Source organism: Miniopterus schreibersii (genome assembly GCF_964146895.1).
Source record: "Miniopterus schreibersii genome assembly, chromosome: 17".
Classification (NCBI taxonomy): Eukaryota; Metazoa; Chordata; class Mammalia; order Chiroptera; family Miniopteridae; genus Miniopterus; species Miniopterus schreibersii.
This window is the reverse complement of record NC_138117.1, coordinates 38665156-38692989: the sequence shown is the minus strand read 5'-3', so window position 1 is coordinate 38692989 and position 27834 is coordinate 38665156. Positions and strand designations below refer to the sequence as shown.

Sequence of the window (27834 nt, the reverse complement as noted above, 5' to 3'; positions counted from 1 at the left end):
GGCGTGGGCTACACAGGGGAAGACCCCCTTTTATTAAGGGAGGGCTCCCCACGGCTTGGGGCAGGGCAGAGGCTACACTCGGTCTGACGCTGCTCCTTGTCACAGGGCCCAATCCCTATCAGTGACGATGGCCACTGTGAATCACTTTTGGTTTCCATCTCACCCCAGGAATTGTTTGCTCTTTGCAACCCAGTTTCCCCAAGTGACAGTACATCTTAATGAGCTGTTTCCCAGTGATAGCTTGTTTCTGGTTCATTTACCAATCGATAAACAAATCCTGTGTCAAAAAATCCTCCTTCATCTTTCATACCCATTCTAGTACATGTCTCTTTTGACTTGGTCTGTCCAGGACTTGTTGTTAGAGGCTATAGGACATATGGGTTGTTGCAGGGGGGGCGGGTCCTAGAGAGTGGCCTGCTTGGGCCACCCAGCCTGCCATGCCGGAGTACTGACCCTCCAAGATTTCCCGGGTGAGTGTGGCAGGGACCGGCCCCTTCCACAATTACCTGTGTGCTCTCTGGAACGCGCTCCATCAGGGCTGGGAGACTTGGCTTGCTGTGTCTATCATGCTTGGCCCATGGGGGTGCTCAGTCAATAATTGCCAATGAATGAGTATATATGTTACCCCAAATTTTGAGTTCTGATGCCCTGCCAGCAGATGGAGTGATAAACGTCATAGTAAGCAATGACTGTAATTACTAATTTGGATTTACCCCAATATTACCCTGAATCTAATGCATAATTAAGGCAAATCACTAAGGCTGTGAAACAAGGATTTTGCTTTCTAACAAAAAGCAAATGCGTATCTTATCCCTGCATCTCTCATCTACAGTGAGCTGTACTCATATGAACCAGAGTGCTTTCCTTCTCAAAATGTCACCAGAATTGTTTTCAATATAATTTGATGAAAAGTACTTAATATTTCTTCCTCCCCTCTCCCAAAGTCCCTATTAAATAGATCCCCAACACGATGTATACAAGGAAGAGGTGCTTTATTGAGTTTCAGAGTTAGTGTTTCCCAGTTCTTGTGTCTCCTCAGAACTCATGAGGCCTCACCTCCAACAACCCCACGACGTTATAAATGCAGGACCCCCAAGGCCCAGAGAGGGCACCCGAGCAATGACAGTAAGAAGAGATGATTTTAGAGCCCTTATCACTTACATGGTGTTGCCACATACTTTCATCTCATCTCATAAGGACCCTGGAAGGATGTATCATTAGCCTCATTTTAAAGGTGGGGAAATTGAGTCTAGTAGGCCTTCTGAGACTTGCTCAAGGTTACAGGAATCAGTAGACATGTTAGCAGACCCTGAAGGTAGATCTTGTGACTTCAGGTCAAGGACCGCTGGATGCCTAACAACATGAGGGCCAAGGCAGACTTGAGAATGGGAGTAGGTCGCCTGATCCCCAGGGCTCCTGCAGGCACCTTGTGCCACCATCCCTGAAGAGAGGAGCACCTACTATATAAATTGCTATTTCAAAAAGTAAGGTGTCTCTAGCTGAAAAGTCCCCTAGAGGGACTCATTTTCGCACCCACTGCTCCCAGGCCCTCCTTTTATCTCCTTGTAAAAAAGAACACCTTTTGTCTCTGTTTCTCCAGGACTGGACAGCGACTTCCTGGCCGTGCTAAGTGATTACCCATCTCCTGACATCAGCCCTCCAATATTCCGAAGAGGGGAAAAACTGCGTGTGATTTCTGAGTGAGTTAGCTTTCAAAAACTTTCATGACACCCCCCAAAAGGATGAACCCGATTTAGACGGAATGGTTGGGTTTCAGCTAACCTTTTCCATAGGGGCCAGTTCCATAGGAGCCCTGGTTCTACTGTGAAGTGAGAAATTTGGCCCATACAGAAGACCTTAATGTTTCATCTTCCTTAATGCTTCCAGTGCCCGAAAACCTTCAGTGGCTCCCCATTGCCTATTGGATAACAATTTAAATCCCTTAATGTCTTTTGAGACTCTTTCTGATCCAAACTCTGCTTCTCATATTAGCCTCACCTCTCACGACACATGCGCTGTTGATATTATCGGCCAGTGCAGACCCAGGAAGGAGGACCCAGGGGTCTGCAAAACCTCTGACGATAAACAAACAATATTGCCTTCGATCCTGTTATCTCTCCCTGATTTGAAATAAGCTATAGAACAAATGGGAGCTCTAATCCCCTTTTATTTAAATCCTCATGGACACAGACATAGAAAACAGTCTTGGTTGTATCATAGGGTATAAATCAGTAGACCACACACTTATTTTTAAAAAGCCCCCAATTGTGGAACGTCAGCTAGAAACATCTGCTGATCTCTGGTGGCTGTTGCCAGCATGTGGGAAGATTTCCTAATTAGCTTGGAATGGGGGAATATACTTAAACAACTGAATTTTCATATGGAGAAATTTGGGTCAACATGGCCAATGATAGATCCTAAAACACAGTGTTGCAATGTGCCCCCCGCCCCCCGGTGAAATCCGATTACTCTGTTCTTTCATTCATTCATTTTGCCAGTTAGCTTTGACTCTTTCCTATCTGTCCTTGTTCTTGCAGTGAAGGGGGCTGGTGGAAAGCCATTTCCCTTAGCACTGGCCGAGAGAACTACATCCCTGGAATATGTGTGGCCAGAGTTTACCATGGGTGAGTACATGTCTTATAAGTTTGCACAGAGAGATTCCAGCCTGGTACAGGGGAAAGGAAGGCATTGGGTTTGAGAAGGTCCCTTCTACTCTCAACTCATTTCATAGAGAAGGGAGCCACCTTGGGCTAGCCCCTCCCCAACCTGAGACTCAGTGGCCCCACCAGGAAGAAAAAGGGGGTTAGACCTTTCAGCTCTAACTCAGCATTCCTGGCACATGGCAATAAACACTCAGGAGAAACAGGGACGCAGCGGAGCAGTGGCTAAATCAGTCTGTCTAGGTTCCAGTCCTGCCTCTGTCACTTACTGGCTATGTGACTGTGGGCAAGCCACTCAACATTGCACATCAGTCTCCTTTCCTTGCCTGTCCACTAGAGATCATAGTACAAATATATAGAAATAATAATATAGAATAATATGGCCAAAGTATAGGGTTGTTAGGAAAGGAGCGGGTAATGCATGGACAGTTCTTGGAAGAACGCCTGGCGTTGCAGTGAACACCAGGCACATGGTAACCATGTTCTTATCCAGTCATAGGCAGAGAACACTTAGCACTGAACACACTTATGCATCCAACCTGACAAATGGAGAATCAAACAGAAAAGGAGAAAGTTAAAAAAAATCAGTCATGAGGGTGAGAAAACAAGCGCACTGCCCTGTCTTGCAGCTGTGTGGGAGGGCCCTTGCGGCAGGCGGGCAGCTTTGGAGGCCGGCACACCCCGGCTGGGACCTGTGCAGCTCAGCTCCCCAACCTCCATGCAAGAGCCTTGGAAAGGTTAGGTGCCCTCCTGAGGCACAGTCTCATCTGTCAAGCTACCAAGGTCAGATGTTGGCCAAGAAGTGCACACTCAGGAGGAAGGAGGGAAGGAAGAAAGGAAGGAAGGAAGGAAGGAAGGAAGGAAGGAAGGAAGGAAGGAAGGAAGGAAGGAAGGAAGGAAGGAAGGAAGGAAGGAAGGGCTATTTTTGTCTGAAGGGGTCCAGAAATATACTATATTTAGAGAAGGACTTTGCGTGCCACATACTGTCAATGAAACAGGTGACTGCCTGAATATTTGGAAGAATGGCATTTGGTACATTTAATTGTAGTATTACCCATCTGGATCCTGAACACCAGAGCCGTATCTGTGCTTAGCATGATGAGGGTGAGCGGAAGTGGGGAGCAGCCGCTTGCTATGAGAGTTACGTTCCGTAATGACTCTCCTAAGCCAATCCATTCATTCATTTCGCAAGCCTGTCCCAACACCTTCACGCTGAAGCTGTGGTGCTGAGTGCTGGCAGGACCAGAAGTGGTGAGGAGCCCAGATGAGTAAGATGTCATCATGACTGTACGGAGCTTCCAATCTAGCCAATGCAGTAAATGTCTTTAAAATATCAAATAGGAAGAGAGGCAGTGCCGTACAGTGGTTATGAAACTGTCCCAGAAGAATGCATTCCAATTATAGCTCTGGCAGTTGCTGACATGGAGTAACTTGGACAGATTAATCACTCTGACCCTCAGTATCCTCATCAGTAAAAGAGAGATAATACACCTCTCGTAGGGGGTGGATGTGAGGACTGGATTTCAAGTGCTTAACATGGTATGTGGCCATACTTAGTATTTATACACGGCTATTGTTATTGTTTTACTGTCTTCATTTTTATAAGTGGAATTTTAGGTCAGGACTTGGAAGGATGAATGTTTATCATGTACACTAAAATAGTTAACATGCCCTGCATTGTGCAGAACTCAGGAGCAGTGGAACTATTTGGCCAAATATGGCATAATCATAACCTTAACAACAAAAGCAGCCTTGGAGCCCAGGACATGAATAAATGGCATTGGTGTTATGCCCGTGGGCCTTCTCACACGGGGTGCTGCAGGGGCATCCAGCCGGCCCCTCCGGTGACCTGCCTGCGTGCCATGGGGAACGATAAAGGGCGGGCTCAGCAGGGCATTAGTATTCACCACAGCCCGCACCAACACCGACCTGAGGGTTAAAGCCAGGGTACGTTCACCGAAATGCAGAGCCTGTTAAAAACAAGGATGCACGAATGCTTCTGAGCACACACCAGCCAGCGGCTCGCACGCATTTCCTTCCACGCTGAGACGGGGCCAGGCCTGCTCTGCAGAGCGAGGGCGGGCCGCTCCCTGGGAACACAGACTGCTTTGTGCACAGAGCTCTTTCTAGAAGGGACTCAAAAGTGCTGGCTCGCCCACGGGAGGCACACATTCCACTGGAAAGCTGGGTTACAGTGTTACAGCTGCTTTTTTATATGAAGTGAAAAAAGCAAGAAACACATGTAAGTGAATATGCAATGACAACTGTTTTTAAAATAGGTTGCAAAAGAGAATACAAGGAGGAAATGTAACAAATGCCAAGTGGCGCTTGCTGAGTTGGTGGAATAATGCACCATTTCTTTCCTTCTTCCTTGTGCCCTTTCGTTCATTCACAAATATATACCAAGCTCATCCACCTGGACGCGAAAACGAAACCCAAAAACAAAACCCAAAAACGAAACCCAAAAAAGACAGACAGAGGCCCTGCCTTCATGGGGCGATGAGAGAGGGGCCGGGTAGTTAGATGATAAAAAAGAGAGACATTAAAGGAACCACCACGTAGGTGCTTTGCCAAGCTTTAGGGCGCTTACATATTACGTAGTACAGACGGGCACAGTCTGGCTGGCAACTGAGAAGCGGGGAAGAAAGGCCTGTATGCATCTAAACGCCTGGCCTGCAGTGGGCACTAAGGAATTCTATTTGAAAGATTAACAGTATCAATGAATGAATGAACGTAGGGCCAATCATTTAGTCTTTTTCATCACAACAGTTTTATGTTAACTGGCCCTCGATCTTAGTTTCCACACGTGCCTGTCTTTTGTGGGGAGGGTGTGCTCTGGGTGCTCATGCTGTTTTCCTGCTTCCCAGCTGGCTGTTTGAAGGGCTGGGCAGAGACAAGGCCGAAGAGCTGCTGCAACTGCCTGACACGAAGATTGGCTCCTTCATGATCAGAGAGAGTGAGACGAAGAAAGGTGAGCAGCCTCTGACTCGTCTTTTCGTGCTCGGTTCAGACCAGCAGGTTAGGCTCCTGGCTGACTCATGCATTATACGGCTCATGTTCCCTCCTCCCACGAAGCATGCAAATCAATCCGATGTGGTGAGCTCCCTGCAGCCCACACACCGCTGGTGAGGCCAGCATCAAAGCTAGGGGACTAGATGCAGGTAGTGGGGACCCGGACCAATATCAGGCCCTGCTGACTCCTGCTGGACAGCTTCCCATCAACTGAGAAGAAAGGAAAGCACTGAGTGTAGACAGCACCTGGGCAGAGAGAGGATGGGCTTTGGACTGGGCCTGGCCTGTGCTCTCAAGCTCTCAGATTGGAGCAGGTCATTTACTTCCCTGAGCTCAGTTTTCTCATCTGTGAAATGGGAAGAAAACTCCTCCCTTGTAAGGTTGTGGATTGATTCGAATGTATTTATGATATCTGTGCTGGTCTTGCTACATAGGAGACCCCAGTACAAGTTCCCTCTGTGCCCAACAATGAAATCAGATATCTTCTAGGATCAGGACCAGCAGGTACATACTCTTATGTACTCACCCTGATCTTTATCAGCATACTTTCTTTACATGTTACGCACTAAGTAATTCAGTGAAAACGACATAGCAGAGCTTTGCCGGGTCCAGAGCAAGGGTCCTCAGTTCTAGTTCCAGCTGTGTGGATTATGTAGAGTCACATCCTCTCTCTAAGCCTAGGTCCCCTTATCTGTCTATCACATGGGATTAGCAAGAGGAAAGTGCTTCCCATCGCATCTGGGATGTAGTTTAGGCCCTTAAACCAGTAGACGCAAGACACTAACACTTGGGCTTTCCCAGGCTAAGGAAGGGTGATAATAACTATTTAAGCAGAAAAGATATTTCCAAGTTCTCAGCCTGCTTCTTGCACGCTCACTATCCAAAAAGAGAAAACACAGTATCTAGAAGTATTTTTTGAGCATCTATTAAGCGGCAGAGCTGCTGAGTGCTGGGGCCCTTCACCAAAACGAGCAGCAGCCTTACTTTGAGGAAGCAGAGACCATATATACATAATAAAAAATCCCCTCAACTTTCCCCTCAAAAATCTTAATGTGCTGGAGAAGAGCAGAATCAAAGCAAAGGCAAGATCCCTGTGCATGTTCCAGGGTCCCGGAGGCAGGGCACCCAGATCCGGAGCCTCTCCGCTGGTGTGGCCAAGGCTGGGAGAGCCCAGCTTGAGGTGCCTGAGCTGATCTAAAAATAAAGATATCATCAGGCAGCTCTGCAGCTGGGCCGGGCCGGGCGGGGTGGCAGCTCCCTCCCCTGGGTATGCAAAGTTCTCATAAGTTTCCACCTGCTGCCCTTGACCTACTCACCCTACTGTAAGCCCCCACTGGTATTCCCGGAAGACACATGCTGGGGCGACTCAGAGGGCAAACCTGGCGCCAAGCTAGGGACGCCCCCAGAATGCCAGTCTAGACGCTTGCTCAGGACAAGGGTCCAACCCCAGGTCTGCCATTTCCAAGCTGCATACCTCTAGCCATGCCACTCAGGGGCTCTGAGCCTTAGTTTCTCCACCTGTAAAGTATCTGGAACAATACCTCCCCAGGTCTCTCTGAGAATGAATGATGTTGCTGGGAGACAGTTGAGCCCAGCTCAGCACAAGTAGTAAAGACTTGGTAAAGCCCGGCCAGGTGTGGCTCAGCGGTTGAGTGTCGACCTAGGATCAGGTGATCCGGGCTCGATTCCCAGTCAGGGCACATGCCCGGGTTGTGGGCTAGGCAGTCGATCAATGACTCTCTTATCATTGATGTTTCTATCTCTCTCTCTCCCTTTCCTTTCCTCTCTCTAAAATCAATAAAGATATATTAAAAAAAAAAAAAAAAAAGACTTGGTAAAATCGAGTGCCCTCCCCTCTCTCTGCCCCGTAACCCTTTCGCCCCTGGGCCTCCAGAACACAGCGCAGAAAGGACTCTTACACATGCCTTGAGTCTAATTCTCTAACTTCCCACGTGGGCAAATGAAGGCTGGGAGAGGAGTGGGTACTTGCCCAAAGTTCTGCCCTTACTAACCCATAGTGGGCCTTTACTATAATGGTGCTTAAGGAGAAATGACACATTTTCCATGTTTTCTTAGGGAGACCCAGAAAAATGTCTTAACTGCCACCTTTTCCAAACTTCTGAGAACACCAAGCTTCAGCGAGAGGGAGTTGGGGCAAGAAAACGGGCATAACTCTGAGGCTTCTCAAAGGTGTGGTGGCATTGGTGGGACAGGGACTGAATAGCAGCACAGACACCTTTGCGACTGTACTCGGGCAGAACCCACGGGTGACCCAGGTCCTGACCTGGGGCTGCAACCCAACTCTAACCCCTTAGCTCAGCCTAAGGACCCAGGAAAGCATGTGGGAGCTCCCCATGAACACTTCACAGAGCAAAGCAGAGCACCTAAAAGCCTGCATTGCAATACGGTTACTGCAACGTGGCTGCTGAAATACTGCGTGCCCATGGGTGCTAAAGAGTGCGCCACATCCACACAGATGGGGTTCTTGTGGCTGTTGCCCCAAACACGGGAGTGGATGTCTGGGTGTCATCATGTGACACAAGGCTGAGAAAATCTCTCTGCCTCGGTGGTGGTGGTCTCCTTAACCAGCTGCCTTTGGGTGGGGACACATGGGATGCCACTGACTTGTCCTCTGTGCCTGCAGGCTTCTACTCTCTCTCGGTGAGACACCGGCAGGTCAAGCATTACCGCATCTTTCGCCTGCCGAACAACTGGTACTACATCTCGCCAAGGCTCACCTTCCAGTGCCTGGAGGACCTGGTCAATCACTATTCTGGTAAGAAACACCCCATCAGGACTGATCCTGCCCTGTGGTGCCCTCTGTCTGGGATGCTCATGGGTCATTAATATATGCCAGAGATTTACTTCTCTCTCTGCCCACCCTGTCCTCTCCATGTGCTCTTTTCTTGTTAGTTTAGACTGTAAATTTCAGGCTAAAATGGGTAGCTTGCAAATGCAGCTTAAGTAAGTAACGCAGCTAATCTCAAGTTCACCCTGTCTCTTCCTGTAAACGAGAGAAGCCGGGACACCCCTGTGTTCACAACCACAGACAGCTTCCACTTCCTCAAGTGGACCGTGCATATGCAGGCCTCTGGGGCTTTGTTCTGAAATGCCACTCATTTCCCCTTTTCTGCACGTCAAAGTCCTCCTCGGCCTTCCAGCAGCGGGCCCCACTCCTTGACGAAGAGTCAGGAGTCTCTGCTCCGACAGATGCCCGGTTTCCCTAAAGCCCCCTCGCTCTGCCTTGTACCCTCGTTAGCTGTGCTTTGGTCTGGGTTTCCCAACGAGCTCTCACAGACCAAGGCTTGGGCTCCCTTCATTCGCGGGCTTCCAGGACACAGGGGAGAGGTCGAGATGCTCCACGCTGACCAGCACGGGGCCGTCCACCGAGAGGGTGGCAACGGCGTGGTTTTGACGGGGGCGATGGGACAGGGCAGGGTTAGACAAGGACATCTGAGCTAGACTGACAGGCCTGAACGCCAGGTCAGGAGCTGGAATTCTACCTGTGGAAATGGGCGAAATAGTAAAAAAGGTTGTTACGTTTCTAAAAGCTGGGTGTGGAGCCGCCGTGTTCATATCCCAGAACTTCTGGGCAGCCTTGGGCCAGTTGCCCAGCTCGGTGCCCCCTTTTCTTCTCTGTGTGATGAAGATGCTGACTGTTCCTACCCGGGGAGGCGGTGAGATTCACGGAGCTGATGCGTGCAGAGTGTGGGCCGCAGAGTGCGGGCGCAGAGCTGCGGCTCCTGCCCTTCCCCAGCCAGGGCCTCCCTCTTCCTCCCTGGCGCCGGCGGGAGGAAGAGAGTCGCTGTCAGTCCGCTAGTGTCTTCCCTCTTCCAGGTTCAGAAGGTCTGACCTCACACCCCTGCGGACCTTTAGGGTGTGGGGTCTTGAGGGGCCTTTCAAGGAGAAAGGGGGAGTCTGGGTTGTCACACCTGTCCTGAGAGAGGGGAGGTCATGACGGAGGCATGGCCGCAAGGGAGACACAGGCCCAGGCTCCGATGCAGGCTCTGTGAGACTGCAGACAAAACCCTCCCCTGTCCCGGCCTCAGTTCCCCGCTCACCGAACGTGGATGCAAGCAGCTCGGTTGTAATGATCACTGAGCACCGTCGTCCATGTAATGTGGGCATCACAGCCTGGCATGTGGCGGGTGCAAAATAAATATTATTTCCGTGATACCTGAAAACCTAGCAGCCTGGCTAAAAATGAAAGAGGAAGGGAGTCCTGGAAATAGTCCACTTGTACCGATTACGAGTAAAGGTTGTGGTAGTTGGCTTCTAATAACAACCGTGCGAGAGGCGTCAGACCGTAAGTTTTGCATAGACAAAAGCAAACATGAGAGGATGCACCCCAGCGGGATCTCACGGACAGGGCCCGGTGAGGCTCCCCGCCAGCATCGCCTGAGGGCCATGTGCCCTCCGGAGCAGGGCCTTCCCAACTACCTCCCGGCCCTGCATCAGGAGACAGACCCAGTCACCGGTTCAGCCCTGCCGTAACTGAAATGGAGCTGAAACCCTGAAATGCTTCCCAGGCCCCTGGGAAGTGGAAACAACATGGCCAATTCCACCTCCCGCCAGGTTCTCTCTCAAGGACAGGATCGGAGCGATTGTGCACAAAAGGGTCTGAACAGACGTCTCTGTGGTGCAGGTTGCTTATATTTATTACCTCGGGGCCCTCGGGCAAATTACCTAACATCTCAAAGCCTCAGTTTCTTCATCTATGAAATGGTGATTAAATGCCTCTTATAGGATTGTTGTGAGGACCCAAAAAATCATGCGTGGAACGTGGGCATCTGAAGTATTCCCTGCACGGTGGTGACTGAGAGAGCAGAGAGGGTGGGACACAAGTGAAGTCTAAAATATGCCAGAGAAAGAAAGGGATGGGAAAGGGGAGCTTTGAATGCAGAGTTGGAGTTGAAAGGTATGGGAGGAATGAGTGTTCTAGAGAGTCCCACAGGCTGGCGAGAATGAGACGAGCGTGTCCAGGCCCCAGAGGCAGTGTAGGATTTCTCTCTTCTCCATTTCAGAGACAATGAGTTGCTCTTAGAACAAGTGCCTGGTTCTGAGTCCATAAGACAGCTTTGGGTCACATTTCTGTGGCCTTGAGCAAGTGACTTGACCCCAGGACCCTGTCTCATTCCAAAAATGGGTCCAACATTCCTGACGTCTCAGCGATGTGGCCTCGTTCAGCACCGGGGCCCATGTCCCGCGCTCACAAGTGTTAGTTCCTTTTCTCATTGCCAAACCTTCCTCTTCATCCTAAGTGTTAACCTTTCTAAAGAAGGACTGTCACACAGTCCCCGCCTGGCTGTCTCCTGCCGCTGAGCTCTTCAGTCTTTGTGTCTGACTCGGTCCCTCCCCACTAACCTGGGCAGCCTTTTCCATTTCCAACCCATGACAGGTAATTATTTCAGACTCACATGCAGTTAAGCTCCCTCTGACCTCACATTTCTGGGGGTGGGACAGTGGGGTGGACACTCAGTTCATGGTGAAGGGCAGACCGAAGGCTGGCTGCAGGCGTCATTGGCCACCACACTCCGATAGCCTGGGTTTGCTTCGTCAGCTACAGTTTCCTTTTGTTCTTTGGTAAGGACACCCCCAGAGCTCCATAAATAAGACGGGAGGTGGAGACACCCATGGGTGTACCGTGCTTCCTAAAACCTGGCTCTGGGTTCGCTCGAGCCGGTGGCTCCGTGCAGCTGGAGGCCAGCAGCCACTCCATCGCCCACTCCATCGCCCCCGTGACATGACAGCACTGGGGTCTTCAAGCGAATTCCCTCCATCTACCAGAATGTCTGAGCACAGCCAGAGTCAACCCTCCTCGCCACAGCTTGGCCAGGAGGAGGCCTCCGGGAGCTGGAGGCTGTACCTTAACGCTCCTGAGAGACGAGGGCCCCTCGCTGCCGGCTGAGGGATTTCTTTACCCTTCACTCTCGTGTAGGAGTGTCTAGAGTAAAGAGTGGGTTTTGTTTTTGTTTCGCTTTTTTCTTTGTCCACTTTCTCTCTTTTGCCTCGAACCTCTGCTTTTCGCCTTCGTTTTTGGTGCCTCCCATCATTTTTGTCTGTCTTTACTTCCCTCCCTATTTCTCCCTCCCTCCCACCCCCTCCCTTCCTTGTCATCTCTCACGGTTTCCCTTGTCTCCCTTTCTCCCTACGCGCATGCCTAGCCCGCCGAGCTGTATTAAATGCTGTTTTGTGAACTTTGGGGAGATCAGTTGTCCACGGTGCTCCCTGCACATAAGAGCTTCACCAGAGCTGGTGGAGCTGTGCTGGGCGGTCCCCCGGCCCCACACCCCACGCCGGCTGCAGCGTCTCAGAGTCACTGACCCGCTGTGTGCCTCCTTCCACAGAGGTGGCCGATGGCCTGTGCTGTGTGCTGACCACGCCCTGCCTCACCCAGAGCACAGCGGCCCCGGCGGTGAGGGCCGCCTCTGACTCTCCCCTCTCCTTGCACCAGAAGACCCTGGACTGGAAGAGAATGTCCAGGTGGGTTGTGCACATGTGCACGTGTGCATGTATGCACGTGCACGGGTATGCATGGGTGTCCCCTCCATGAACATGTGAGCCTGCCATGTGAAAACCATGGCCAGTTACAGCCAGCCCTGCTGGAACCTGAGGGTGGGCACACGGAGCGGGTACAGACCCGGGGAACCCCGCTGTCCCCTAGGAGGCAGACCCAGCCTCAGGCCCACACAGTGGGCGGCACAACCCTAGCAACACCCTGCCAGGGCCCCCAGGCCCCTGTTCTGCAAACTTTTCCTGAGTCCCCATTCAGTATTAGCAGAATATTTGCCAGCTGAAAGATACCATCTTCCTTTTGCTGTTAGGATCCTAAAGAGTGACACACAAATAGTCTTGTATAAATGTAATATTATTTTAAACTCACTCAGAAAGTTTAAACATACCGGCAAAATCCTAAGGTGGTATCGTTTGTTTTTTTTAAGGAAAAACATCTTCCACTGATCTGTTTTATTTGAGTGTCAGCTATTGCATTTTAGGGGTATGTGTAAGTGGGGGCTGATTGGTGGGTTGTCTTATTAATTAAATACTGATCCAGACATCCCACTGGCAAATTCAAAGAAAATCAGAGGTCAGGATTGCCTGGGAGATGAATAAAGCTGCTCTTCCTAGTAAATATCATTTTTAAAAAATTCATTAAAATGTGCAATTAGCCATTTTAGCCATTTAAGTAAATGCTGGTTCAGAGCGGTTGGGTGATTTATCTAAGATGGCACAGCCACAAGCATGAGAAGCAGCGTCAGAGCGATAAATGAGGGCGATTCTAACCAGGCTCTTCCTCTCCTCGTTCTCCTGTCCCCATCCCTCCCGTTCCCTCCCCGTCCCCTCGCCTCCCGCCCACAGGCTGCAGGAGGCCCCCGAGGGAGAGGGGAGCCCGCTCGGCGTGGATGAGTCCCTCTTCAGCTACGGCCTTCGGGAGAGCATAGCGTCCTACCTGTCCCTGACCAGCGACGACAGCGCGCCCCTGGACCGGAAGAAGAAAAGCATCTCCCTGGTGTACAGCGGGAGCAAGAGGAAGAGCGCCTTCTTCTCCTCGCCACCGTACTTCGAAGACTAGCCCCGGGCGGACACCTCGGGGTGCCCAGCAGCGACAGAGCTCCCAGCTTCTGCCGGGGTCTTGAAGGGAGGCACGGTCCCTGGGGAGCCTGCGTCTTCCGGACGCCGACAGAAGCTACTGAGACTCGGACTCCCGTCTTCTGTCTCCGCATCATGACACAGGGACCCTCCCTGGCGTCAGACCGGTCCTGGGGGACCCTCCCTGGCGTCAGACCGGTCCTGGGACAGCACTAAGCGTCGGCTCGCGATGCGGCCGGGCACCGGTTCGGAAGAGCCCTGCTTGTATGTTACGTGTGTGCTCACCGTGTTTGTGGGAAAGACACTCTCTCAAGAAGGGCACAGGGACCAGCCACCGACAAACTGTCCAGATGGTCAGGCTCTGAGCTCACGGAGTAAACTTCGGAATGAGAAACGCCTGAGAAGAGGAGCCGAAAGCCGAGTTCTGGCCAGAGGTCTGGGTTTGCACTCGGTGCCCTGCACGGAACTTTCTCAGCCAACGGACAGAGGCCTTTGGCACGCACCTCCTCTCGAAGGGAACTCGGTGACACTAACGGTTCCCCTGATTAGCCCTGAATCGGGAGCTCTCTTTGCCCGGCGGGTCCCAAAGCCGCATGTGCCGAAGTCAATGGCTCCCCACTTCTGCAGGGGCGAGGCCAACGGGAGGGGGGAGGCTGCTGGAGGGGAGCAGGGTGGGGCCCGGAACCGTGTGAGCTTCCACCCGTCCCAGCCACAGCCTTGCAGCAGAGTGCGGTCCTAGGCCATGCCCAGATTCTCACCTATGTTAACGCATCGACTGTTCACTCATGACTGCCTGAGGGGCACTGTGTTATGTCCTGTGTAAGCTGTCAGGCAAAAAAAAAAAAAGAAAGAAAGAAAGAAAAAAAAGATGACTAAGCCCCAGGCCCCAGCAGAGGTACTTACAGTGTAGACAGGGGGAAAGCGTATAAACAGATATTTTGCAACTGAAACGGGGGTGTAAAAGCAAAAATCAGGGCATCGCTTCAGGTGGGACAGGGGTCAGGTAAGGGAGACCCAGAAGCTCAGGTTTCAGCTGGATTTTTAGACAGTGAAAGGCTTGGCTGGACTGAGAAGGTCAGAATGGTTAGATTTTTTTTTTTTAAAAAAGGGAAATTGATAAGTCCTAAAGCATTCAGTTGTCTAGTATTTTATTCTGAGAAGGGTCTGGCATCCACATGAATAAAAGTGCTGAGCTCCAGGAAAGATGGGAGTGAGAGCAGCTTAATTTGGTCTTACATCGTTGTAAGAGATGAGAGAGAAACAGTCAAGGCCTAGTTAGGAGAAGGTAGTCTCTCCAAGACACCTCCCGGACCCTGCTAGGAGGGGCTGTGACCTATTTTCCCCTGTTGCAGAAGGACTCAGGGGAAGGACAGGGGCATGTGATGTGGGATCTTTGCTGCCCTATATGAGAAGTCTGTCTGTCCACCATACGCATTCTGTACACTTGCGGTCACTGTGCTCGAGGTATGGTAGATGCGTTTACATGATTTTCTATATCATCAGAGCTTAGAGTGTTTATACAAGAAGACATTTGTGGTTTCCTCCACAATCCCAAAGGCTTCAAAGCGACCAGCCAATCCCTTCAAAGGGACCAGCGATGTCTGGGAAATGACTGCAACACCGTGGACACAGCCGTCCGACATAAGGCAGGGTGACCTGGCACATGCCAGATGTTTGTACAGGGTCTTATATGTTATTTTCCGTTGTGACTCATGTGGTTGGAATGTGTGGGGAGGACTCGGAGGGATTTCTAAGTGGGAAGCATTACATTTTGCTAAATCATGTATTTATTCCTGATTAAAATAAACGTAATACATATTTAACCCCTGGAGTGGAAGGAGAGCTCCTGGGCCAGCTGGGTGGGTGGCTCGTGCAGGAGCTGCCGTGGGTCTCAAATTCTCAAATCAAAGTGCAACTGGAAAGAGGTGGAGACAAGAAACACCCAGGGAAACCTCCCTGCTCGGTCGCTCAGCTTCTTCTTGAGGGACAGCCATAAGCACACCAGACTCTGTGACTTTGATGGTGTCTTATCGCACTTACAGGTGCACATGAAGGGTGGGAACAGAAAACTTCTGAGCGATTGTTATGAACATCCTGTCTCACCCGGACTCCTCCCCACATTACTTGCAGTACCTCTGCAGTTTGTTCTCCCAAGAATTTCTTTCTACAAATATTTTTGGGGCACCTATTAAACTCCAGACACTGCTCCAGGTGCTGGGGCTGTTGCAGGGAAAACCAGACGAGGTCTCCGCTGTCATGGAGCTTGATATTATATATAAACAAGGAGACTTTCTGTGCAGAAAGCAGCTCAGGCCGCTGGATTAGAGAGTGAGCAGGAGGGGAGTTGTTTAACCCAGTGCTTAGGAAAAGCCTCTCGGGGGGGCATTTGAGCTGAGGCCCAAAAGGTGAGAAGCAAACAGCCACGCAAAGGCCCAGGAAGAATACTGGAGGCCCTGGGGAGAGCGAGGTGACTCCTGCAGGCAGGAGCAAGGCTGCATGTGAGGATCTGAGGCCAGGGTGCTGGGGCTGAGTGAGGGGTGAGGGGCTGTCTGGAGGGAGGCAGGGCGGGTCCTGCAGGGCCTGGATGGGTCGAGAAGGGGTTTAGGGTCTATTCTAGGAGAAGTGGGAAACCACTGGAAGGATCTAAGTAGGGGACTGATGTCATCTCATTTATATGTTTAAACGCACATCGGCTGCTGTGTAGAGAATGGATCTTCAAAACTCCCACATTCTATTGTCTACCTGACATGTAGTTAAAACGATGCTGAGTTTGAAAGTAAAGCGGTGGGAATGTTTTCATATAAAAATGAGCAACAGGAAATCCTGTTGAATTTTGAGGCACAATGAAATTTAGGTGAAAATAAATTTTTGCCTAAGAGCAAAGAGATTTACAAAAGGAACAATACATGAAGAAGACATGATTGAACCGAAATCAATCTAACGTAAGTATCAAAATATATTAAGCAACTGTTATATAGGGACAAATAGATAAATCAACAATTTTATTTGGAGATTTTAACACAGCTTTCATAAACTTGTAGATTAAGCTAAGATAAATAGGTAAGTAGACAGAAGAGTATTAAGGAAGCATCGAGGGGATAAACACATGGACTCAGTCAAGCACCCAGGAATAGCAGAATTGGAATAAGATATATTAGAAAAATAACAAGCATCCAAGACAAGACAGAATTCCCAAAAACTGCTAAATAGAAGTCTTTGCATCAAGGCGAGATTCTTTCGGTTTTAAGGGGTGGGGAAAGCCATGAAGCCCTGCTCCGCAGAGCCCTAGAGAAGGGAGTGACTCTGCAGATGGAGAGGTGGACATGCTGGCCACACAGCAGTGATGGGAAGACCTGGAGGAAGGCATGGCATCTTCCAGGAACGGGGATGCCCAGGGAGCCTGGAGCGGAGGGTTTGTTCGGGGAGGAATGGAGCAGGAAGGGAGACAGGAAACTTCAGCTCGAGGCCAAATCCTGAGGCCTGGCACTCACTCAGAGGAATGCAGAATTGGGGCGATGGAAATATCTTCTGGGTCCCATGAATCATAGCACAGAGGAAATGACTTCCTCGGTCTTCTCTTAGAACCGGCCAGGGTGTCAAAGCCACCAAATGCAGGTTTGCAACATGTCGCCCCTCTTCCCCAACCTGGCCCCCGGCTAGGGGAATCCTCCACACCTCCTGTTTGCAATTGCCTCTGTTTGGCATAGAACGGGGGAAACTGAGATTTCTTGAGTTCTATGGGGTGCAGGGCACTTTACAAACTTATATGATGACGACGTCTCGAGCCCTCAGGGGACAGAATTAACCATACCTATTTTATCAATGAAGAATACAGGATAAAGGGTTTCACCCCAGGCCAGGACCTTAATGCAGTCTTGTTTAACCCTACACCTGGCTTCTTTATCTTACACATTGACACCCCAAAAGAGTCCCAAGCTCCTGGAGAAGCAGCCTCATCGAATGGGAAAACACAGAATTTGGCTACAGGTTCTAATCCCTAATGCAGCCCCTTCTTTGCTGTGTGTTCTTTAGTAGATAACTAACATCTCTGAGCCTTGGATTTCTTATCTCTAAATGGCTATTTAAAAACACTCCTTGTGAGTCAATGTGATGAATCTCTGAGATAATACTGAAAGTTCTATATGGCCCCAAACACATTAAACAAATAAATGTAAGTGATTAATTATCACTGGAGTCTCTCACTTGCCAGTTCAACAGCTCTGGCCTCAAGATTTGCAGAAAGATAAGATTTTAATCAAGAATATATCACCAGCTTGCATTCATTCCCCAAACATCTGCTGGGAAAGAGCATGTTTAAGAACTGCTAATATATTGAAGTATTTTAGTTCCCTGAATTCCACATAATTTCACGTGCATCCTGAAGGCTGCTGGGAGCAGTTGTAAAAGCTGCTCCTAAACGACTGAAGCAGATGGCGGGTTTATTTTTACAGACACTGCCATTTGTTAGGACAGATTCGCTTTCGAAATTCCCCAAACACCCAAGCTCTCCAGAATTTCAAAAAGAAAATTAGGCCTTCTGTGCCTACTAGAAGGTGTTTCTGGTGCCTTCTGGGTCCCACCGAGAGTCTGGTTTCTGAGGGGGCCTGGGGAAATACCTCCAGGATCAACTCAAAGTTAGGATGTCTGTTTCAGTCCCAGAAACTAAGAGATATTTGGGGTCAGATCCCCCGCAAGGACTCAGGGACCCCTACAGAGGGAGAGAATGAAGAAAGCCCGGATCAAAGGACACGAAACAAAAGAGGAGGGAGGGAGGGAGGGAGGGGGGGGAGGGAGGGAAATGGACGAGCCTGTGGGTCCCCCATTCGCCTGCTCATCCCCTGCCCTGTAATTAGGCAGCAGTTATTGTAAAACAGCTGTGTTGGGTGCTGGGGCCGCGGAGAGCAAGGCACGCCTGCCCCCATCCTCCCGGCGCTGACAGTCTTGGGAGGGAGACAGGCTTGGCAGGAGGAGCAATTATGTGCCGCTGGGAAGTCACGGTAGATGCTGTACAGAGACGTTCAGGCAGCGGGAGCCACACAGGGGGGGACCGAGTCTAAGCGGAAGTCCGGAAGGGCTCCCGGGAGGACGGACGGGCAGGCAAAGGGGAAGGTGGCAGAGCAGCGTCTCGTGCCCGGGGAGGCGCCTGCTCGAGGCGATGGGTCGTGGACTGTGCGGAACAGGAAGGAGGGAGAAGTGGCAGGTGGTGCCGCTTCCTCCCAGGGATGGTGACGATGCTGACCTAGCGTCAGCTCTGCCCCAGCAATGCCACCCCCACCCTCCCTCTGATCAAGGGCTAGGGTCCCAGCAAGGCTGGGCAGACTTGGAGTGGTTATATGGCCTGAGAATTGCTAGCACGTCCATGGCATTGGTCTCAATGGTCGCCTTCTTTCCTTAATTTGTGTTACTGAATAGTCTCCTCATTGCTCTCTCTGCCCCCAGCATTGTCCCTCTCCATTCATTCTCCTCCAGCTCTAAGAGAAGTCTCCTAAAGGGAAGCAATTTCCCTCTTGCTCAAAGCACTTTGAAGGCACAGCAGCTCTATTCACAGCAGCCAGAAGGGACAGCCCCAGTGTCCCTCGACAGGTGAATCAATAAGCAAAGTGTGGTATATACACACAATGGAATGTTTTTCAGCCTTAAAAAGGAATGAAATTCTGATATAATCTACAACATAGATCATGGATGAACCTTGAAGACATGCTAAATGAAATAAGCCAGATACCAAAGGACAAACCTTGTATGGTTCTCTCTCACATCGATATTTCTCTGTCTCTCTCTCCCCCTTCCTCTCTCTAAATCAATAAACATATCCTTGGGTGAACATAAAAATAAAAAATTTCCGGAAATGATTAATGGCGATGATTACACAACCTTGTAAAGTGTTTAATGCCACTGAATTATACACTGAAAGGTGGTTAAAATGGTAAACCAAGCCAAACAAAACAAGCAAACAAACCAAACCTTTCCATGGCAATGGCTCCATGTGCTCAGAATGAACCCAAGGAGCTCAGTGCAATCTGGCTGCTCTCTGCCTCCTCCCACCACCCCCCACACACCACTGCCTGGGAAGCCGCTGTCCTCCTGTGGCACCACAGGCTTGCAGAGCTCGGAGGAGTCCAGTGTCCCTTGGTGCCTGGGCTCCGCTGGCACAGTCCTACACAGTCCCCAGCATTTCACTCAGACTTTCCCTCTCCTGAGAAGCATTTCCCAACAGCCCCTCCTTCCCCTGTGCTTGGTTGGAGACTTGTCTCTGAGTCACCCTAAGACCCTCTCTTAAATATCTGCTTTAAGTGTCCACCCCGCACCCCACAGTAAACTCCAAGCTTCCTGAGAACAGGGTTGTGGATTATTCAGCATGGCATCCCCAGCACCTGGCGCAGCACCTGCTCTAGGTCAAGTGAGGATATAGCCCAATTCCCCTTCCCAGGCAGTGGAAAGGTATCTGCCTGGCCAGCAGCCACGAGGGGCAGAGCAGCTCAGGTCCAAGTGTTTCTTACTGGCAAAGAGCAGTGTGGCACTCCCAGTGTTGGAGCTCCTGCAGTACACCTGCCAACAACTGGACGCTCGGTACAACTAGAAGCTAATCAATGACAGAATAGTTTTCAGGACTCAGGCTGTGGTCAGCCAGGTTATTTCTTCCATCAGAATCATCGTCATCATCATTATTATATCATAATCATCAATTTATCATTATCATAATCATCATCACCCCCATCCTCACCACCACCATCATCACCACCATCCTCATCTCCATCATCACCACCATCCTCATCACCATCATCACCACCATCATCACCACCATCCTCATCACTGTCATCACCACCATCCTCATCACCACCATCCTCATCACTGTCATCATCACCACCATCATCACCACCACCTCGCAGGTGCTTCAGACCATCCAGTTAGAATCGCGAGTGTTGGGTTCTACTCTTTGCCTTCAATCCACAATCAACAACTTGGTCAGCCCTGTGAGCTCTGTGCCTACCCTGTGGCTGCTGACTCAGCTGCCTGCCACTCCTCGAACAGCCATGTGGACAAGCACCGGGGTCCCCTACATCTCCTCACACTTCAGATAAGGGAACATAAATGAAGTGGAAGGGATTAGTGAGAGTCAGGAATCACCCAATATTGTCCCCCAGTGAAATGCCACCAGAACTGAATGTCAGGGGTGGGGGAAGAGCATGGGCTATTAAAGAAACCAGACGGCTTAAGGGAAGATTTGAAGTTCAAACCCAGAGAGGATCTTCCAGGGAAGCTACACTGGGAAGCGGATGAGAGTTCTCTTGGTTCAATTCCTCTCCTGTTTTGGGTGATGCTGCCAGGTGTAGTTGGCATAGTGTTGGCTAAATCGTACCCTCATCATTACCTCCCTCCACCAGAAACCTTCTCACCCTGCATCCCATCCCCTTGTGGTTGTCTATGGACAAGGAAGGGAATGAAGATTCAGACCATTAAACCCTAGCGAGGCACCCCCAAGAAAGAGAACACTCCCCAGGAAACAGAACATCCCACCTGGAATTACTAGCACTTGAGGAATGAGTGGACAGCCATCAGCACCCTGCTCACAGGTACATGAAAGGCGGCCATGAGCAGGACACACACTCAGAACCAAGGATAAAGGGACCAAGAATGGAAGCCAGCTGGCCTCAGAGCAGGAGAGGACCCCCTCGCCTGGCGGCACCTGCAACAGGCGAGGCTAGGACGGCAACTCACCATCAGCACGGCCCTCCGGAAGAGTCTGGAGCCACCAGCCCCGGAGGTTAGAAGGTGGATGCCGGCCACGTCAGCTCCGCCACGGTCGGCTGCCATGGTCACTCGTCGGGGGTCCCCGCCAAACACCCTGATGTGGGTCTGCACCCAGGTCAGAACTGCCACCTGGTCCAGAAGCCCCCAGTTGCCACTCACCTCGCCGGACCCTTCAGAAAGAGGAAAACCTTTCACTTTTTGTGATTTTGCAACTGAGACTTAATTATCCTGGTGCTGGTGAGGACAGGCACATGGTCCCCCCCTGGGGGACCTGGACTTCTGTCCGCACAGGTCTGGACTGTGGCCCCAAATACGCTGTGGCCAGTGGGAAGAGCACGGGCTCTGGGATCAGAGCCATGCAGGGTGGGCTCCGCCTTTGCTAGCTAGGAGGACTTGGACATGTCCCTTCTCCTCTCTGGACCATAGCTTTCCCATCCTAGATGAGGCGGCCGCTGGGGCAGCAGCTCACTTTCAAGCCACCGCCCGGTGGGGAAGAGACGAAGTTCCCACCCACATCCTCACCCATGGCCACTGGCCACCCTGCCTCTCCCCCAGCGACGGCCAGGCCGCCTGAGGCTCTGGATCCCCCTCCTTCCCACGCCTCATCTTCGGTGACCTTCAATAACATTCAGCTGAGCCGATCTCTCTTTCATTTTTTCATAGAATTCAGTAAATATATATTGAAAACTCAGTATTATTTATTTTAATGGAATGATTCAGATACATACACACACACAAAAAAAACATAGAGCAAAACCATTCTCTTCTCCTTGGCATTTTGGGACACTATGTGCCCATGCCCTGACTCTCCTCTGAATTCAAAGGTTCCTCCTCCTTAGTCTACACCACCAGCTACCCCAAAGCAGTGGGCTGCTCAGGCTGGAGCTGAGGCACACGCCTGCTTTGCTCTAGAAACCCCAGCAGATCCCCTGCCTTCAGTGACCGCCTGGGTGCTGGTGAGACTCGGGAGTGTGTCAGCACCCAGAGCACCTCCCAGCCGCAGACCCCTCGCATTCCTCCAGGAGCAGCCCCACGGGCACCTGGAGTCCATTTGGTCCTACACAGAATCGAGCCTAAGTTTCCTGAGCATCCCAGCGGGCAGCACAGCCGCAGTATCCTCTTCTTTAAATGCAATGCCACCCACCCATTCTGCTCCTGCACGACCCTGCAGCTGTTCCCCGACGCCTCTGTCTAGGGCATCCCCATGCCTCCCTGGGTGCTCCGGGCTCTCGCTCCACAGGCCTCTGCCGCCACCTCTCTCGAGTGCTTCTCAACATCCTCCTGTATCCGCACATTCCTCCCTCCAACGAACTTCCCACGCCACATTCACAGTGGGGTTTTTACTTTAATACTGAATTTATTGGGGTGACGTTGGCTAATAAAATTATACAGGTTTCAGGTGCTCAATTCTATAATACATCAGCTGGATACTGTATTGTGTGTTCCCAAGTCAAATCTCCTTCCATCACCATTTATCCCAGTATTTTAAACTTGATCCCTCTCTCTCTCTCTCTCTCTCTCTCTCTCTCATGAACACACACACACACGTACACACACATGTACACACACACCTGCCCTGTCCTACCTAAAATCTCCCATCTCCTCCCACTGTACTCAGGTTTGCACCATGTTTCAGGCCCGTGGGCCTGGCTCTTGCCCCCAGCCTGGGCCTCTGCCCCAGCGTCCCAGGCTCCCCATCAGTTGCTCAAACACTTGGGCGCCATCCTCTCCCAGGCCCGTGCTGGGCCCCTGTGGTTGCCTCTGCCCAGAGCCCTCTACCTTCCCCATTCTCCTCTGGCCCAGCCACCCTTCCAGTCTCAGCTATGCCCCCAGTTCATCGGCAGCCCTCAGGGGAAGTATGGTTCCCCTTTCAAGATACTGACCCCATGGCCTCCAGCGCTAGACTGTGCTCCCCACGAAAACCAGAGGCTCATAATAGGTGCTCAGTTAGGGTGAGGTGAATGAAGGAGCATAGATATGATGAAAAGGATCAGTTTCAAGTGAGAAGCCTGATCTCTGTCTTCCCAAATAGCAAAATCTCGCATCCCAGTTCCCCAGCCGGTGTCCACAGAGCTGAGAGGACGCCGGCTCCAAGCACAGAACAGCACCAACTCGTCTTCCCGCTGAGACTTTCTGAATTTCTCCACATGCATCTCATGTGCTGGGCTCAGTGCGGACATGGGCACCTCCTCGCTGGGGACTTTTCTGGCCTGTGTGTGCATCCCATCTGCTAGGATGAATGCTTTTGTCTCCAAGGTCTCAGGCCGACAGGAAAGCAGGACCCAGCCCTGCGAGTCTGGGAAGTGACCTCCAAGGCCTGCGTTTCCAGTGAGAATAGTGTTAGGCCAGGACTGTCCCTGATGCTCGCTTCCATATATCAGCTTCCCACTCACATGATAAGGGCCAAAGCAGACATTCTGGGATCTACATTGGATTTGACCCTGTGCCAGGCACTGTGCTAGATACTGCAGAGAGTGAGGCAGACAAGACCTTGACCCTCAGAGCACAGCCTCAGGGGCAGGCACTCACTAGCTGGTCTGAGACACTCCAGGCCAACCCTTTACTTCACTGGTGAGGAGCTGAGACTTGAGAGGGAAAGTTTGTTTAGGTGCAGGAAGCAAATGTGAGATCGAGCTCAGACTTAAACCCCAACACACACTCAGAACTACTTGTCCTAACTTTCCATCCAGTTCAACAAACATTTGCTGGTGCCCTCCTCACAGACAAAGACGGTAATCATCCAAAGCCAGCCAAAAGGACTCAGACCAGCTTTAGAGCAGACCAGCTCCAGGTTATGCAGGCACGGTTTGCTCAGGACCACAACCCAGATGCACAGACCCTCCAGAAACTGGCAGAAAGGACAGGCTTGAGCAGACGTGTGATATAGGTGTGGTTTCAGAACTGTAGAGCGTGTCTCGAGAAACACGTCAGCCCTAACCACTCCTCCTCTGGCCCACTCACATCCGTCCCACCCTCCAGGCTCTCTGCCCACGTTAGAAGAAATGGCTTATTCCACCTACGTGCCCCAAGATGGGACAATGTTAACTGCACTGCATAGTTACATGGATGCTCACTCACCAGCAGCTCTTGGACTCCAGCCTTTGTTAGCCCATTCAATGACACAACTGCCAATAAGTCATACCTAACTTCTTCTTTCAGGGGTAGACATGATTAAGGGTATAAAGCTGTCATTTATTATGTATAAAATGCCATTGAAAAGATTAATGTTAATTTTTTATTTAGCACCCAAAGCATTTCCAACACCACTTTGCTGCCCAGGTATGTACCCACAGTTGGCCTACAAGACACTTTTATTGATTTTCTTTTTTTTTTTTTTTTTTGTAAAACTTATGTTTACAAGAAGAAAACAAATCGAAAGGTTTTTTTGGTATGTCTGGAAATTGTCCACTCTAGTGTATATCTGTTAATTTATTTGTCATCAAAAGAGCACTTTGCCTAAAAGAAAGGACTGACAAGTGTGCAAAATGTTTACAATCCTTTGTGAAATTGTAGTTTATCATTAGTTTGTATCTGTAAGTTATTGTTATATTACCTGTAGTGTTTTTTGTTACATACGACTTTATACTTTGAGGCTTGTATCTGAATTTCCAGCTGAGATTTATTTTGCCGCAGTTCTCTGAATGAACTGAGTAAAGTTTTCATTGTAGCATGCCATGCAGGGGAACAGCTACAACGTGCAAGGCACTGTGCTATTGTCATTAAAAACTCCAAGTGCTCTATTTATGGGACTTCATCTGCTCCAGAGCCCTTGTAACCCCTCCTTCCTGCTACATCAAGTCCAAGCTGCTTCTTGGCTTTTCAGACTCCCTAAGATTGACGTCAGCCTCTCTTCGCAGTCTGGGTACCCTGGGTTCCAACACCGACTCTCGCCCAGCCATGGGGGTTCACTCACCATGCCCACGTGCACTCCCTCTGCAGTCCGGCTGTGGCTGAGCCCTGAGTCTCCTGTCCTCAGGGACCCACTCGGATCCCACCTGGCTCAGTCCTGCCACAGTCGTGATGTTGGGGACTTGAGACTAGAGAGGGCTTCTCTCCACTGGCAGGAACACGGAGTTCAGGAGGGAGGTGGGTGTGAGTAGGGGACCTCTGGACAGCGTGGTAACACTCCTCTCCATTTGCCCAGCCCACTCTCACCTGCCTCTCTACCTCCAGTCTCCTGCCCCTCTGGTCAGAACCACCCCAGCAAACATTCAATTGTTCCCGCTTTGTCCCGCTTTGGCTCTTACTTGCAAATTTTATTTCTTCAATGGTTCCTCTAAAGCTCCTTAGCACAATTCTGTGCTCACCATGGGTTCCCACCCCAGGTCTATTGATGGCCATCAATAGAAGGCAGCTTGGTGTGTTGGCTTAGCTCACGGGCCGTGGAGCCAGATGAGCTGGGTGCAGGCACAGCTCCACAACCTAGCAGCTCAGTGGGGACCTAGACGAGTTATTAATGGAACTTGATTTTCCCCATCTGTAAAGTGAGGATAATACTAGTACCTACTTCATGGGATTGTTATGATAATTAAATTAGTTAATATTTGCAAACAGAACAGAACAGTGCCTGGCCTAAAGCTCTATAGAAGTTGGTTGTTTTTTCTTAAATAAAATAAAACAGGTTTAGGTCCTGGCATTATTTCCCAGACACCCTCTGCAGGACTGCCTTGTCATCAGCAGCACCTGCAATGGGTCACTGGCTGGGACAGGACTTTGTCCTGTTGTTGTGGCTGGAAAGGCAGGTAGACCCTCTCAGGAGGCCTCTGAGCACCCCAAGGGTGATGAGGCCATGGTAATGGGCATGTCTGGCCTTCTGTCTGGCTCCCTGACCAAAGCACCCTTCCTGTGCTCCTGCACCCAGAGAGGGCCTAAGGGCTGTGGTTGGCCCACTCTTCCTCTGGCCCTGCACACCACCACCCCCGGTCCTCCTGGCCGCACTCCTTTGCCAGAGACAGAAGGGTCATCGCTGCCCTTATGCCCCTGGGGCCTGTCCACCTGCAGGATCCAGGCTGGGGAAATGGCTTCCCCAGGCCACCACTGACCCCCCTGCTTCCTTTCCATCTTCTCAATTCATCAGGACTGTGGCTCCCTTTGAGCACTGCTGTTTGGCCCACCTTGTCTCGCAGAGAACATGAGTTTGCCCAGGGCACCAGGACTGGTGTGAGCTATTGGCATGTCTCCCATCCCCTTTGCCATGTGCTCCTAGGGCCTGGCACTCCCGGTGCATTGTTTGTACTCTAGGCTGCGCCAGCCGATGCCACACACATCTAAGCAAAAGATGGTGCTCATCCTTACGGTGAATTCCAGCGACTGGACTATAACTTCCCTGAGTTCTCCCCTGGGCCTCATATCCTGGCTGAACTGCAGGGAGGCGCCAAGGAAGGGATGTGAAATCTCGGGAATGTGGGAAATGCAAGGAAGTCTAGCAAGTAAAGCAAAGAACAACTGCCGGGGGAGAAATGAACGCGAGAGACCCACCCTGCTCTGTAAACCAGAGGCTGTTTCCAGACACCTAGGGGAACAGCTACAGTTCATTTCTTCTGGTTTGACCGCCAAGGTGTATCCCCAGCACGCCCCTCGGGACTGCGGGCTTACAGTGCCTGAAGCGCTCTGAGCCCGGGGTTTGGTCTAGGAAACAGCCACATGACACTGGCCTCGTGGAGCCACCGTGAGAGTGAAACAAGCATCCAGGCAGAGTGTCTGGTAAAGAGACGTTTGGCAAGTGTGACTTTCCTTCTCTCTGGTGGGCAGTTCTGATTTAAGCACAAGGAACAAGGAACACATCAAGTAGGCCGTGAAGGGTTGAGTGTTCTGGAAGCTTCCGTGGTCCCCCCACCAGCGTCCCATGGCAGCAGAAGTGAGCTTGCCTTCCCAGAGCACGCAAGTCTCAGTGAGATCACAGAGGTGAAGTCATAACCCTCCCTCCGCCCACTCAGGGACGGGAGGCGTGTGGAAACTCTCCCGTCTGCAAGTGCCCGGAGCCAGGGCGCCAGCCCATCGGTGAGAGCCCGTCTGGCCACAGCCTCTTCAGAGAAGCAGCTGCTGGCTTCAGGGTTGTCAGTCGGGCATAAGAAAGAGGCAAGAAACGCTGGCAGCATTTCCAGCATGCCAGCGGCTGACCTGCCCCCTGAGGAAACCTGAAGTGTGTTTAGTATCCATGATTCCCACCTTGGCAGCTGGTGGCATTTTGTCACAACTTATTGCCTGTTTCATGTTTGCTGTGCAGGCCCAGAATCTTCCTCATGGCCCTCAGGGCCTCCTGCCAGGTGGTCCATCAGTCCTCACGGCCCAGCACCCCGGGTGTCGTGCTGGAGGCCCACCGACTCACCCACAGGCTGTCCAGGCTGTCATCCAGCCATGCTCCCTCCCACCCACCCAGCCGTTCCCAGCAGGTCAGACAGTCCAGGTCCTAAGTGAGGCCCAGGAGAACAAAGACGCAGCTCAGTGCCCGTCCTAGAGGGCCCGGAAGGCCCTACCCACGCTCTGCCTCATTTGGGCCTCACAGGAACTTTGGAAGTTGGGTAAAATGATTCTCATTTTATAGAGGAGAAAACTAAGACTCAGGGAAAGAAAGGGCTTTGTCCCAGGTCACAGGGACAATGACTGTGGGCCCCCTGCCTGACACCTGTCTACCACTGGTGGGGCTGGAGGTGGAGAAGATGTGAAAGGAGGGCAGGACATTGGTTAGGCGTCAGGTCCACCCAGGGGGTGGCGGGATGGGGGATAAACATGTCTGTGACTGCAGGGGACAGGCCAGTGTTCACAGGTGAGGCTGGAATTGAAGGGAAAACATATTGGCACAGCACTCACTCCCAGAAGGCTT

The 27834-nt window shown here is 51.1% G+C and overlaps 2 protein-coding genes across 4 annotated transcripts in view; one reads left to right on the top strand and one right to left on the bottom strand.

Moving 5' to 3' along the window:
• The window catches only part of SLA (Src like adaptor), a 54430-nt gene extending 39345 nt beyond the window's left edge, over positions 1-15085 (top strand). For all 3 annotated transcript variants that reach the window (XM_081117432.1, XM_081117431.1, XM_081117430.1), the window contains 6 exons: positions 1601-1700; positions 2538-2624; positions 5528-5631; positions 8317-8448; positions 12020-12155; positions 13032-15085. In XM_081117432.1, coding sequence (XP_080973558.1) covers positions 1601-1700; positions 2538-2624; positions 5528-5631; positions 8317-8448; positions 12020-12155; positions 13032-13245 — 773 coding nt within the window. In that variant the 3' untranslated portion in view covers positions 13246-15085. The remainder of the gene's footprint in view (positions 1-1600; positions 1701-2537; positions 2625-5527; positions 5632-8316; positions 8449-12019; positions 12156-13031) is intronic.
• Positions 1-27834, bottom strand: part of TG (thyroglobulin) — a gene marked incomplete at its 5' end in the record, with an annotated part of 199630 nt that overhangs the window by 59865 nt on the left and 111931 nt on the right. Inside the window, one exon of the mRNA XM_081116502.1 lies at positions 20979-21181. Within this exon, the coding sequence (XP_080972628.1) occupies positions 20979-21181 (203 nt within the window). The remainder of the gene's footprint in view (positions 1-20978; positions 21182-27834) is intronic.